The following is a 15,151-nucleotide window of genomic DNA, read 5'->3' as shown; positions in this document are numbered from 1 at the left end:
TGCGTGTGCATACATTTTCTGTCCTTGCATTATATCCACTCATCTGACTTCATCTGGCCAACGACTTGTTTTCTACAGATAATGTGAAGTTGGCAGTGCAGCCTCAGCGTTGTTTTCCTTTATCCAGGATGTGAATGGTCAATTTGATATAATAGGTTTTTGTCTCACATTATCAGACATGTTTGTCTGTAAGTGTTTTTCTCGAGCCTAATGGGTAATACGGTTAGGGAAATGTCAAGGCCACTCACTCTTTTGTTATGGTACAGTTATTTTTCCGTCTGTAAGGGAGTGCACCACCACACACACACACTGCCGTCCTCATTCTGGGAAGACGGGGCATTCCTTTCTCAGGCCTATGGGGAAAACAATGAGGAGGTGGAGGGAAACAGCTAATTTTAGTGTGTTTGTACAGAAACGTGTGTATGAGTTTGTCTGGACCGGAGGGAAGGGAAAGGGTCCGATGACACACTTCCTGCAGTATTCCCCCCACCTGCCCAAAGAGCTCTCTGTCTGTTTCAGTCCTCACACCCACGTGAACATTCAAGGCCACTGTGTTTTCCAACTCAATGGGGTTGTTTCTTTCAACCAAAAAGCTTACAGACCCCTCATACAATTAAGCCGTCAAATCCACTAAGTTGAGGTAAGGGAAATCTCTGATACGAGAGACTTTACTTTCCAAAAGTCCACTGATCCGAGACCAGCCCAAACCCATGCCTGCCCATGCCTGCATAGCTGGCTCAGTCACAATGCCTGTTTTTTATTTCCGTGCAACGGCCGGTGCTTCCAGAATTTAGTGTGTCGTTTCACACATGGCTGACTGCGTGCTGCCAGACTCTCCAGTCCAGTCCACAGTGGACCTAAAGAAACATAAAGGGAAACGGAGACCACCCCATCCTTCCTGTATAGGCCTACTACTGCTGTCCCCCCAGCTCTCTCTCCAGCTCACCCCAGCACAGAGAGCTCCTTAGGCCCATCCATTGTTCAGCTGGTGGAGAGAGAAGGAGGAGGGGGAAAGCGAGGGAGGAAGGTGTATTTCAGGCCACCGTTCATGTGCAGGAAGTGTGGCCTCAGCCCCAGTGTCAGATGTACTTTTCCTGCCTCTCTGGTTCCCTGGCTCTGCATGCCTCATTCTCTCTTTCTCTGACTGCCTGTTCGCCCACCGAACTGTCCCAGTGGTCAGCCCTACCGACCGGACAGGGAGACAGGATGGACTGCCTGGCCAGCGGCTACCGCAGGTCTCAATCGCTGCGCCGCCGTGTCTCCTCTGGTAGGTGACCGTTAGGAGGGGACCTGGTAGTTACAGGAGTAGAACACACCATGCTGTGACACAGTGACACTCACCAAAAGATACAGGGGACCACCAAGGCCATGCGATGACCTTAGTCTCGAACCTTCCGAGGATGAAATTGAATGATTTTGAATAGTGTTCTCTAAAGATAAGGCGTTGACTTTGGATGTTGAAAATGAACCGACGTCGCAAGTATTGGTTTTGGAGACGGAAAGGTAAAGCTGTTTCTGATGTTAAGATGTGGAGAATTTGACTGTGTTACTGTAGGATTGGCGTCGATGGTTGCAGTTAGGCAAATGACCACAGTGGCAGAGGGATGTAGCCTTATCTGTGTATCTGTTTAAGCTGGCCCCATACTGTAGAGTAGACTATATACAATCGAACAGAGTACAGGTATGACATAAGTCAATAAGTGAACGTGTGTGAGAGAACAAGGGAAGGTGTGCAAATTGTGAATTGAATGTAACAATTTCAACCCTCTTCGTGATCCAGTCGAAACCTCAGCCTCAAGCCCTCTAGTGTCTCTCCTAAGCCTGGGATCCACACAAACCCTGCCACCCACACAGCCGTCTTAGGAGCATGCCAACCCCTCTCCCCCAGCCCCAATGCCCTCTATCATGCCCCCCATTAACTGAGATGACATGCAGCTAATCTGTATTCTCTACCAGTAAGAGCTCCATTTTATGAATGTTATCTTTGGCTGTGCTCCCAGACGTCAGCTGCTCGGTTTATATTACAGCTCAATGACCATATATTTTGTTAAAAGTGACATATTGTGTACCATAAACAGGAGCAAATCATAAGAGGTGACTGAGGGACAGAGAAAGTGATTAGGAGATGTATGCTGCCTCCGGTGTACTAGACATCTAGCCCTGTGTGATTTCATCTCATAAGTGAAGGGATGTGTATGATTATTTATGCAACTAACAAGTATTTCATCCAATATTACATGACCTTTATATATATATATATAATGCAATAGACAACAGCTATGAGACCACAGCTATAGAAGATTCAGTCTCATGGTTGGGATACATAGCATTGCTGTCAAGGACCAGGACTGGTGTTGTAGAGAGTGAGTGCACTTATAGTTACCAGCCTGGGAAAAAAGTATGTTTTGTTCTCTGAGTCCTGGGAACCGTCCCCTCTCTCAAGTCCCTGTAACAACCACTCTGTCCTTTTGGCAAAATCCCCGATGGCCCATTACCCAATTGTGTGTGTGTGTGTGTGTGTGTGTGTGTGTGTGTGTGTGTGTGTGTGTGTGTGTGTGTGTGTGTGTGTGTGTGTGTGTGTGTGTGTGTGTGTGTGTGTGTGTGTGTGTGTGTGTGTGTGTGTGTGTGTGTGTGTGTGCGCGTGCGTGTGCGCGCGTGTGTGTGCGCGTGTAACTCTCCCTCTGTTCATAGTAGAAGAGAGGAAAGTGTGAAGCATGCTTTCTTTCTGTGGGCCAGCAGGAAGGAAAAGGCTGGGAGAAGCAGGACTCGCTCCTTTCACCACACTCATTGTTACAATGTGGGGAGGGTCACATGAGAAAGAACGGGGAACACTAAACACAGCCTAGATATATGGTTACTAGGATGTGCTATAGGAGGACGGTCTCATTATAATGGATGGAAATGAATAAATGGAACGGAATTAAACATGGTTAAATAAAGGTTCAATTTAAAAAATAAAAAGTGGTTTCCATGTGTTTGATACCGTTCCATTTAGTCCATTCCAGCCATTAAAATGAGCCCGTCCTCCTTTACTTCCTCCCACCAGCCTAGATCCTATCTGAAGCTTTGTTGTGTGCACTCGTGTTGTTTTGAGCCTATAGCTGCAAAACCTCAGCTTGTCTACCTGTGGCAGAACAAGTCTAGTGAGATACTGTAGCGTTACCAATAAAGGTCAATGTTTAGCACTGCAGTCTCTCTGAGAGCGGTTGTTATTGTATCTCTGTTGTTCCTTCTCTCTCTCTCTCTCTCTCTCTCTCTCTCTCTCTCTCTCTCTCTCTCTCTCTCTCTCTCTCTCTCTCTCTCTCTCTCTCTCTCTCTCTCTCTCTCTCTCTCTCTCTCCATTGATCCACAGCATTCCTCCCAGTGTGCCTGAGCACTGACATCATCCTTCGATCACATTACTGAGCACACTGACAGGAGTTGCATGCTCTCACAAACACAACATTATGGAAATGCACATCTTTTTTCAAACACACACCTGCCGCGGTGGGATTAGTGTGTTTCACTGCTGTTTGTGTGGTTTGTGTGTGTGTGGAGTGGTGTCCGTCAGATGGTGTGTGAAACTGTGAGAAGAGGGAAGGTTGTCATCGCCCTGCAGCAAGGTTTGATTTATTGAGTGTGATGTGGTCTCATGAAAGAGTTGATTGAGGAGTAAGGTTATATGTTTTCTGCATAGAACAGCATTGCAATCAATACTCAGGTCAACCACCAGGTGGTGGGAGTTTGACAACACCTGAACATCTATTTACTCTTAAGGGGTCGACACAGAATACAGCAAACGGAGCTGACGGAGCGTAGCCCAGTGTCACAATTGTCTTTTTCTGTCTGTTTTCTGCTTTGTTGACAACTGCAACCAACTCGCACCCCAGGTGTTCAGCCAGTCAATCCAAGCTTCTACAGTGGTTTCAAATGCTCTCAGACACTTTCATTGTTTAATCAATTGTGTTTTGGAGATGAGTGCTGTTGTCTGGCAGATTATTATCTTGCCGTTCTTTTGTGGCTTGCTCTTCTCTTTTCTGTGTGACTGGATTGATTTTGACGGGGCTAAATTCTGCCTGCAGAGCAGATTTGGGGCGAGTCGTTCACAGCAGGTCATGCCAACCGGACTATGTGAGATTAGAAGAGCCAATCAATGTGGTCTGGTGCTGTGTCATGTGGCAGATGCCAATCATGCCATACCCTAGTGACAGATGTGCCCTTCTGTCCATTATGGGGGCAGCAACCATCAGCCATGCTGTGTCTGGATATGTGGGTGTGTGCGTGTTCAACTAAGCGCATATGTGTGTGTGCTGCACCGTACTGTGTGTATGTGTGTGTGTGTGTATGTGTGTGTGTGTGCATGCATGCTCACGTGTGTTTGTGTGTGTGTGCGTGTGCGTGTGCATGCTCACATGTGTGTGTGCTTCCCTGTACTGTGTGTGTGTGTGCGCATGTCTGTATTCTGCAATATTTCCTACTGTGACCTTCATCAAGTGGGAGGCAGAGGAAGTGAGAGAGATTACAGGAGAGACCGCCAGGCTGAGATGAGAGAGTGGGAATCTGCATGCAGCCAGGGTGTGTGTACAGTAAGTGATGTGTGTTTAATTAATGGTGTGCGAGTGTGTACGTGTGTGTGTGTGTGTCACGTATCCTCCACTCTTAGAGATGTGGTGGGTAGTGGCTATGCACAAGACTCTGAGACTGTGCTACACAGCTGGAGGAGAGCCCAGGGGCTGGGGCAGATGGGGGGCAGACTGGGGGGATCATTCACTGAATCAGCCATATATCAAAGCCCCAGAAGTTTTTGGTCACGAATGATAAGTAACCACAAGGAGACTTTTCAGTGACGTTCTCGTTGACTGCACTATTCTATAAGCAGTGTTTTACTTATACCAGCAGTATACGGGAAGATGACTGCAAGGACTCCGTAGTCACAGAGCAGGAATTGAAATGACCTGTTTCATTCACTGAATTTGAACAACATAATGGCAGCTGGTAAAGAGTTGTGCTTGAGTGTGTGCATGCTTGCGTGTATGTGTTTCGGAGATACAGTGAGGATCTAGCCTAGTCTGAGGGCAGTCGAAAAAACGACTGGCGATGTGGCATTTGCCGCAGCACTTTTCAGTCAGGTGTGGTAGCGCCACATTACATTTGATTTAGTTTAATAAAACACATCGACTCAAAGTGTTAAAAAGAGGGGCGTGATTTGTCAACTCGCGCACAATTTCTCAGTCCTTCACATCGGATTGCTGCTGTAGGCTCTTTGGGTGTCTTGACCAATCAAAATCACGTAAATCGCAGGTCGTGCCCGGGCACAACACACATTGCTTAATTAAGGTGCATTCTCCATTTTCTACCGGTATTTATTTAAAAGGCGTGATAACACATCACTCCCGACAGACACAAGCAAACATAACTTCTTATGGCTGGGGGGCAGTATTGAGTAGCTTGGATGAATAAGGTGCCCAGAGTAAACTGCCTGCTACTCAGGCCCAGAAGCTAAGATATGCATATTATTAGTAGATTTGGATAGAAAACACTCTGAAGTTTCTAAAAATGTCTGTGATGTCTGTGAGAATAACATAACTCATATGGCAAGAAAAAACCTGAGAAAAAATCCAACCAGGAAGTGGTTGGAGGTAATCTGAGGTTTGTAGTTTTTTAATCCAAGATACAGTGTACATTTGGTCTGATTGCACTTCCTAAGGCTTCCAACTAGATGTCAACAGTCTTTCGAACCTTGTTTCAGGCTTCTATTGTGAAGGGGGGAGCGAATGAGTGTCAGGCCATGAGTTGGTCACGCGCGTGGCCGTGAGAGCGAGCTGCGTTCCATTGCATTTCTAAAGACCGGTTGGAACATTATTGAAGATTTATGTTAAAAACATCCTAAAGATTGATTCTATACATCGTTTGACATGTTTCTACGAACTGTAATATAACTTTAAAACGTTTTGTCTGGACCTAGTGCTCACGCCTCATGAATTTGGATTTGTGAACTAAACGTGAGAACAAAAAGGGAGTATTTGGACATAAATGTTGGACTTTATCGAACAAAACAAACATTTATTGTGGAACTGGGATTCCTGGGAGTGCATTCTGATGTAGATCATCAAAGGTAAGTGAATATTTATAATGCTATTTCTGACTTCTGTTCACTCCACAACATGTCAGTTATCTGTATGTCTTGTTCCGGTGCCTGAGCACTGTACTCAGATTATTGCATGGTGTGCTTTTTCCGTAAAGCTTTTTTGAAATCTGACACAGCGGTTGCATTAAGGAGTAGTTTATCTATAATTCCATGCATAACACTTGTATCTTTTATCAATGTTTATTATCAGTTTTTCTGTAAATTGAAGTGGATCTCTGCAAAATCACCGGATGTTTTGGAAGCAAAACTGAACATAACGCGCCAATGTAAACTGAGATTTTTGGATATACATATGAACTTTATCGAACTAAACATACATGTATTGTGTAACATGAAGTCCTATGAGTGTCATCTGATGAAGATCATCAAAGGTCAGTGATTCATTTTATCTCTATTTCTGCTTTTTGTGACTCCTCTCTTTGGCTCGAAAAATGGCTGTGTTTTTCTGTGACTAACCCTAACATAAACGCATAATCGTCATAAAGCCTTTTTGAAATCGGACACCGTGGTGGGATTTACAACAAGTTTATCTTTTAAATGGTGTATAATACTTGTATGTTTGAGTAATTTTAATTATGAGATAACTGTTGTTTGAATTTGGCGCCCTGCGCTTTCACTGGCTGTTGTCGTATCGATCCCGTTGACGGGATTTGAGCCGTAAGAAGCTTTAAATCAAATAAAATCAATGTTTGTCACGTGTGCCGAATGTTGCTCTCGATGTTGTAGCTGTAGAACCTTTTGAGGATCTCAGGACCCATGCCAAATCTTTTTAGTTTCCTGAGGGGGAATAGGCGTTTGTCGTGCCCTCTTCACGACTGACTTGGTGTGCTTGGACCATTCTAGTTTGTTGGTGATGTGGACACCAAGGAACTTGAAGCTCTCAACCTGCTCCACTACAGCCCCGTCAAAGAGAATACTCGGTCCTCCTTTTCCAGTAGTCATCTCCTTAGTCTTGGTTACGTTGAGGGATAGGTTGTTATTCTGGCACAAACCCGGCCAGGTCTCTGACCTCCTCCCTATAGGCTGTCTCGTCATTGTCGGTGATCAGGTCTGCCAGTGTTGTGTCGTCTGCAAAATTAATGATGATGTAAGAGTTGTGCCTGGCCATGCAGTCGTGGGTCAACAAGGAGTACAGGAGGGGACTAAGCTCGCACCCCTGGGGGGCTCCGGTGTTGAGGATCAGCGTGCAGATGTGTTGCTACCTACCCTCACGACCTGGGGGTGGCCGGTCAGGAAGTCCAGGATCCAGTTGCAGAGGGAGGTGTTTAGTCCCGAAGGTCCTTAGCTTAGTGATGAGCTTTGAGGGTACTATGGTGTTGAACGCTGAGCTGTAGTCAATGAATAGCATTCTCACGTAGGTGTTCCTTTTGTCCAGGTGGGAAAGGGCAGTGTGGAGTGCAATAGAGATGGCATCATCTGTGGATCTGTTTGGGCAGTATGCAAATTGGAGTGGGTCTAGGGTTTCTGGGATAATGGTGTTGATGTAAGCCATGACCAGCCTATCAAATGTAGCAGCCTATACACCTAAACATTAGCGATCTGACATGAAGTATTGCATGGAAACAAGAGCCTTTTTCAGTCTGATCAATTGTAGGCTACTAACAACAGCAGCTGCATAGTCTAGCCTACTATGCTCTCTGTCCCTCTGTCCAGGGTAAACAATGCAGTAACCTTGTGTATTTACAGCCCATTTGTTTGTGGGAATATGTGAATAGGATCAAATTTGGTTTGGCTGACTAGGCTACCTCGACTTTATCAATCAGCCCTATTATGTGGGAGGAGGGGAAGGGCCAGAGAGTGGGGAGGAAATGATTAACTGGAATTAATCAGTAAACACAACAGCTGACATAGACTGTGAGTTATCTTTTCACTAGGCCTACAGTTACATAGGGCAGGGGTACACAATGCAAACCAGAGAGAGCTCAGACCTGTAAGGTTTACTGTCCAATCATGTTGCTTTCTCTGTGTCTGTGTATAGGAAACTCCCCTAGTCCTTTTAAAAATAGAATTCATGTGAAAAGTACAATGTTGCTGCAGTTTGACATGGGTTTCATCCTCCCCAAGGTCCCATCATAGCCCACCTTTTTACAACAGATGAATTGCGTCATACCGTGTAAGGTCTGGAGTTTTACCTTGTCAGGTTACCAGATCAGGAAAAACTATGGGCCCCAGAATTTCTCTTCCGCCACACCACTCTGGGACCTGTGGCGCCAACTGCAAACAGGAAGGATGATCTTATTTACAAGCAAGCAGTGAGTGTGTGAGTACTGTATGTGCTTGTGTGTATGTGAGTGAGTGCCTGTGTTTGCGTGTCAGTGTGTGTGTTTGCATGCCTGTGTGTGCCAGTGTGTGCGTTTAATTGAATTTCATGCCTGTACTATACGGTGTGTGTACGTGCACTACAATTCAGAACAGCTATTGAGAGTGAATGTTAAAGCAAACCCATCACTCACTGTCCGAATATCAATAGTGCTGTGAAATGCCACCGTGGCGACTAAGCGCCACCTTGACAATAATCAATGAAAATGTTGACTCAGGGGAACCATTCGGTTGGTTGACATAATAGTTAAATAGGAAGCCAGATGCTTGTCTTTTATCTGAAAGTAATTTCCATGTGAAACGATGAACTCCCCAGGTGTACTTCTAGAGTCTGCTGGTCCACTCTGGCTTCGGTGAAATGCCAGACTCAATGTGTTATTACTACGTAACTTCAACAACTTGATGTTTCAGCCGCACTGAAATTAAGTCCACCTTCAACTGAAACGGTAGAAACGGAACGGAAAGTGAAATTGGCTCACTGGTTATTTTTATGCATTGCTAACATAGTGCCGTATTTCATCCATTCCACCCTTGAATTCAGAGAGCTGGAAATCCCGTTGTTTTACATACAAATGCTGCCAGATCCTATGTGAGTCCATTGAGCCGTGAGGCAGCATGAGCAGAAAAGGCTGGTCCCTCCAATCTACCCCAGTCTCTTTAATGACTCCCATCTCTATTAGACACACTCCTAATGTCTGTAATAGAGGGGTGTTTTATGGCCTCCACACACACACTAAGCCAGGCACATGGTCCCTCTTGTCTCTGTGACTGCAGGCCTGTGACCCTTAGAGCAGTGACCTGGAGGCAATCATGGCTCTGTAGTAAAACCAGTAAGACTGTAACAGAGTAGCTGTCCACTCTCAGTTCTGGCATATGTACACACACACACACATGCTCACAAATTCAGACTCACACGTCACACACACACATTTCTTTGTGTGAGGCAGTGGGGATGTTGGCGTCACGACGTGGTTACTGGTCTCTGAGGTTTGATGGGACCCTTCCTGTCACTAATGGCACTGTGCCTTAACGAGGTGTGATGCCTGGCCGGGAGGGAGGCATGGTGGCTTGGCCCTGAGGGTGCCCGTGGATAGTGACTGCTCTGTTGTCTGGTTCTCTCTCTGTCAGTCAGGAAGCATGGTGACCGGAGCTCTGGAGAGAGAGGTTAACAATGATGGGACTATGAGGAGAGAGGGCTACGAGCCCCAGGCTCACTGTCTGACTGGGGGAAGTAGACTGGAGGGGAGATGGAGAAGGGATGCAGAGAGAGGGATGAGATGAAAGAGAGGAGCAGAGGAAGAAGGAGCCCATTGGGCAAAAACGAGTTGAATCAACATTGTTTCCACGTCATTTCAACCTAAAAATGTAAAATGATGAAAACGGATTGGATTTGAAAAAGTGATCAACGTAAGGGAAGGGAATTGTTTCTTTTTTTCACCCAACTTTTAACCTAAATCCAATGACATGGTGACATTTGTTGTTCATTTCGCGTAGAATATAGGTTAGTTGACAAAAGCCCGGTGGAGGTCAGCTCAGGAGTGTCGAGCGTGCCACGCTGAATTAGAGCAGACATGATCAGAATGATTCCCCTAAATGGCCATTGTGTGTGCAAGCATTCCTGTGTGTGTGTGTGTGTCTGTCGTGAAAACTGAGTAACACTTGGCCGTCCTACAGCTCATGTTCTCAGGCCAGTGTGAGTTCACAACAGAGCACGTATGACAACACTTTCCCCCTACCTCTTACTCACCATATCAAACCAGTGGCTCTCTGTTCAACCACAAACATACCTCTCTATACTCTGCTGGTAAATGGGGGTGTGACCTTATTCAGTGTATGGTTGTCACATAGGAGCGGCAGGGTAGCCTAGTGTTTAGAGTGTTGGACTAGTAACCGAAAGGTTGCAAGTTCGAATCCCCGAGCTGACAAGGTACAAATCTGTTGTTCTGCCCCTGAACCCACTATTCCTAGGCTGTCATTAAAAATATGAATTTGTAGTTAAATAAAGGTCAAATAAAAAAAAGGAGCATTTGGCTCTAATGCCATAGGAATGGAGTAGGTGGAATTTAATCTCCTCATCGCACACTGCCCCCACGCACACCACTCTGACTCAACTGCATTCAAAGGGTGGTGGGGGCACTGGAGTTGTTAACCCACCCCTGAGCCTACTGTCACATGACCACTGCATTGGTGGGAATGCCATAAAAACACAGACAATTGACTGAGACACGTGGAATGTCTTTTTAAACAAAATCTTAACGATTGCTAGAAAATCTGATTCGCCTTCATTGACTGATCTATTTTTTTCAGTCATCACCCACCTCATCCATCTATCCCTCGCCCGGCCTCTCTCTCTTTCTCTACCTCTCTCTGGCTCCCCTCTCTCATCCTCTCTATCACTGTCACTCTCCCTCTCTCCTTGGAGGGGGAGTAATTGTGTGAGGGTCAGCACCTGACAGCCGCGGCCAGTAGCAGCAGCAGCGACAGCAGATGAGAGCCATTGGCTTCCTCCTCACTCTCTGGCCCTTCCCCTCCTCCCACACAATAGGGCTGATTGTCTGCGCGACACACACACACACACACAGAAGGGGTCTTACTGTGTGGGTAACGTTCCCCCGCCATATGCCCCGTCACCGTTGGAATGTGATTATCTTCACAAGCTACGGATTGGAAACACACAGAGAGGAGAAAGGAGGAAGAGGTACGTTGAAGTTATACTAAGTAAGAGAGCGTGTGAGAGAGAGAAAAGCAGGACGAGAGAGAGAGAGAGAGAGAGAGGGAGGGGAGGGTGTGAAGGCGATGTAGACGGAGAGAGAGGGAGGGGAGGGTGAAAAGGCGGTGTAGACGGAGAGAAGGGAGGATGGGGCGAAAGCAGCAAGGCAGTAGTTTAGCGCGAACCCTGACCCTGCCTGTGTGCCTCTGAGAGCGAGAGGAACGGAGAGAGGGAGAGGTCGATTTTTCCTCATCATTCTGGCTTAAGTGTAACAAGGAGAAGGATATCCTATCTCGGTGGATGGTAGCTGTTGACTCTGACACACAGACCCATGCTGGACTAACGGAAGCCTTGTCTCAGGTCAGTGGGTTTTTCTCTGGTAGACGGACTGGACTTAAGCTCTCTGGTACACTGTAGCCACCGAGGGCACAACGCTGTGTTCACAGCTGTATTATACAGACAGGGGTGTTTATCACTGGTCCCAGAGCAGCGAGAGGAGCAGTCTACTGCTACTGAATACTGAATACTGGGGTAAAATGTGGGGTTGTAGTTAGTCTGGTGACACACAGAGCTGATGTTCAGTATTCCGAGTAGACTGTCGGTTACACAAAGGGAGGAACACCTCACAAACGAGGGACCTTACACCACAGGATGTGCCTAAGATAGCATGATAAGTATAGCGGGGAATGTGAGGGGTGTGTGTGTGTGTGTGTGTGTGTGTGTGTGTGTGTGTGTGTGTGTGTGTGTGTGTGTGTGTGTGTGTGTGTGTGTGTGTGTGTGTGTGTGTGTGTGTGTGTGTGTGTGTGTGTGGCTGTGCCTGGGGGTAGGAGGGGTATTAAGATGCAAGCAGGCTTTGTTTGTTGGCTGAGCCCCAGAGCTGCAGCCTCTCTCAGTAGTACACATGCAAAACACACACACACTTGCAAAACACACACATGTGATTTCATACACACACTGACACATGTGGAGGACTACTGCAGTTTGCCTTCTTGGCCACTGCTACAGCCCTTATCTGTCCCCGGGGTGTGCTCTAGCAGAGATGTTAGCCACACCAGCTGCATGTAAGCGTTGCCATAGCCTACCCTGCTGTAGCTGAAGCAGCTATTTCACCTTGCTGTTAGAGCTGCAACAGTATCTGTTGATATTCCCAATGGTGTTTATCTTCAACTGTTAGCTTTCCTTTGCCATATCTGAAGTCATCAATTCTTGTTGCTGTGTAGCTCAATCTGATAGTGATAGATACCCTCGTAGTTAAACCATTAGCTTCACCTGCTACAAAATGTTAGCTGTAGCCAAGGGGTCTTGCTGAGACTGGACTGTAACTGTTAGTGGTCCCAGCGTTCCCTGCTGTGTTGTTGAAACAGGCATGCAGGGCGACTCTAATGGCGCAATTCCACTAGAGGAACCAAGCCGGAACGTGCCGGAACCAGCCTGAACTAGGCTTGTTGGTTGTTGGTTGTTTTCCATTTGTTGTGGAACTAGAAACAGGACTAGGTTTAATTTGCGGGAAAAACTGCTAATGAACGATGACGCATTTTGACAGAGATATTGTTGTGATCCTCGGTGACTGGCATTTTGACAGAGATATTGTTGTGATCCTCGGTGACTGGCATTTTGACAGAGATATTGTTGTGATCCTCGGTGACTGGCATTTTTAAGTTTGGAGGAGGGAGGTGGAGGAGATAACCAGGAGTTTTGTTCCATCGTTTTCATTTCTGTTCGTGGGCAATAATGGAGACATACAATGTAAGTTTTCATCATGCGAGGAGAGAATCGCTTCAGCTGGTTGAAAGACCAGATAGCACCTTTTTTTCTAAGAGTGTAGTGACATGTCTGCTACTGGTGTCTGACTTCATTTTATTGCTTGGACAAACTGTCCAAAATTGTTAATCGAGGCGGTCAGGGCCATCTCAGCCGCCCTGGCTGTCCTGTCTGCTGCCCTGGCTGTCCTGTCTGCTGCCCTGGCTGTCCTGTCTGCTACCCTGGCTGTCCTGTCTGCTGCCCTGGCTGTCCTGTCTGCTGCCCTGGCTGTCCTGTCTGCTGCCCTGGCTGTCCTGTCTGCTGCCCTGGCTGTCCTGTCTGCTGCCCTGGCTGTCCTGTCTGCTGCCCTGGCTGTCCTGTCTGCTGCCCTGGCTGTCCTGTCTGCTGCCCTGGCTGTCCTGTCTGCTGCCCTGGCTGTCCTGTCTGCTGCCCTGGCTGTCCTGTCTGCTGCCCTGGCTGTCCTGTCTGCTGCCCTGGCTGTCCTGTCTGCTGCCCTGGCTGTCCTGTCTGCTGCCCTGGCTGTCCTGTCTGCTGCCCTGGCTGTCCTGTCTGCTGCCCTGGCTGTCCTGTCTGCTGCCCTGGCTGTCCTGTCTGCTGCCCTGGCTGTCCTGTCTGCTGCCCTGGCTGTCCTGTTTGCTGCCCTGGCTGTCCTGTCTGCTGCCATGGCTACTTCCTCATCTTCACACAGCTGATTGAAGTGCTGATTCTGCTGCTGACGCTGGGCCTCAAGTGTCTCCAGGTATGAGGCCTTGGCCTCCCTCATGAAATTCAGGTATTTGCTGGCTGTGCTTGCAGTGTGTTTTCTCTTCCCTGGGGAAATATTTAGGCAGAATTAATGACAGGTACAGTTCAGGAATAAGGCACAGACTCCAAAGCAAACCTGAGGGCAGCCTGTGTGAGTGCAGTGTTGTTCTCCAACCATGTATTGTCTCATCAAATGTATTCAATATTATCCAGCAAATGCCAGTTTGGGGCAAACCAGATATACCAACCAGATACACCAATGATGCAAATAATAAAGTTCTATGATTAATTGAATCATTGTGACAGTTTTATATGTAAAATCCTAGATCCACACTGTCTCCATTAATAATGTTTAGGAACATAACCATGCCATGACAAAAGCCCTCCGTGGACGAGATTGCCCACCCCTGTTGAAGACAGCTAAATTGTGTGATTAGGGCTAAACAAGTGAACATTGACATTGAACTGTTTACCAGACCCTTGGCGCCTGGGGGTGCAGGGCTCAGGGGTTGCAGGAGCATTGATTGTGTTGATGGACCCTGGGAGTGTAGGGTTCTGAGGTTGTGGCTTCACTATTTGAGCACACATTGGTAGCTAGCTATATAGTAATTTGGCTAAAAACAATGTATTACCGTGCTGATCATCGCTGCACTGAGTCATCATGGCTTCAAATATTGCTTTCTGGTCCACTTTTGTTGTTGTGGTCTTTTATCTTTTTATAATCTTGTTTGAATTTGTAAATGTTTTTTCCTGCACTGTTTTATTGACCGATGGATTCCGATCTCGGGTAATGTATTCAATATTTGATCAAAACCTCTTGGACATCTCCAACTGACCAATTTGCTGCTTCTATTATTCGTTTTTTACTTTAGAGAGTTTGGGGCTCCTATCTGAATCCTATGGTTCTCCCCTGTGGCCCTGTCCTAGACTCCTAGGACTAAGACTGTTACGGTGACCGTATTACCGCCACACCGGCGCTCACGAGTCATGAAGGCAGTCAAATTCCATATGTCCGTTTAGTCACGGTAATTAGTCTTCTCCAAGCTCTGATGCTGCTGATGGTCATTAGTAGCCTACCAAACTTGCTAACTGCCTGGTACTCAGCACTGTATTGTCCCTCTTATTTTAATTTTTTTTTTAAATATATATATATATTTAACTAGGCAAGTCAGTTAAGAACATATTCTTCTTTTCAATGACGGCCAAGGAAAAGTGGGTTAACGGCCTGTTCAGGGGCAGAACGACAGATTTGTAACTTGTCAGCTCAAGGATTTGAACTTGCAACCTTTTGGTTACTAGTCCAACGCTCGAACCATTAGGCTACCCTGTCACCCCAATCTCTCTGACATCAATGCAAATGTAATCGAAAATGTAATCAAACACTTCATGAGAGCCTATGAGCTCCTGTTGCACTACATTTCTATAGGCTATGCAATTGTGTGAGAAAACAGTGGTGGCCTCTATTAAAAAGTGGAGGACCCCATCACCTT

The 15,151-nt window shown here is 46.6% G+C and overlaps 1 protein-coding gene across 4 annotated transcripts in view; it reads left to right on the top strand.

Annotated features, from left to right (window-relative positions):
• Nucleotides 1-15,151, top strand: part of fgd4a (FYVE, RhoGEF and PH domain containing 4a) — a 109,733-nt gene that overhangs the window by 19,931 nt on the left and 74,651 nt on the right. Inside the window, exon 1 of one of the 4 annotated variants that reach the window (XM_035798241.2) lies at nt 1,343-1,503. The exons of 1 other annotated variant lie outside the window; for it this stretch is intronic. In XM_035798241.2, the coding sequence (XP_035654134.1) occupies nt 1,455-1,503 (49 nt within the window). In that variant the 5' untranslated portion in view covers nt 1,343-1,454. Of the gene's footprint in view, nt 1-1,342; nt 1,504-11,059; nt 11,145-11,303; nt 11,517-15,151 lie in introns of those variants that run through there. 2 more of the 4 variants (XM_035798237.2, XM_035798243.2) reach the window with 2 other exon arrangements.

Source organism: Oncorhynchus keta, chromosome 22 (assembly GCF_023373465.1).
Source record: "Oncorhynchus keta strain PuntledgeMale-10-30-2019 chromosome 22, Oket_V2, whole genome shotgun sequence".
Lineage (NCBI taxonomy): Eukaryota > Metazoa > Chordata > Actinopteri > Salmoniformes > Salmonidae > Oncorhynchus > Oncorhynchus keta.
The sequence above is the reverse complement of the archived record's forward strand: the minus strand, read 5'-3'. Positions and strand labels throughout refer to the sequence as shown.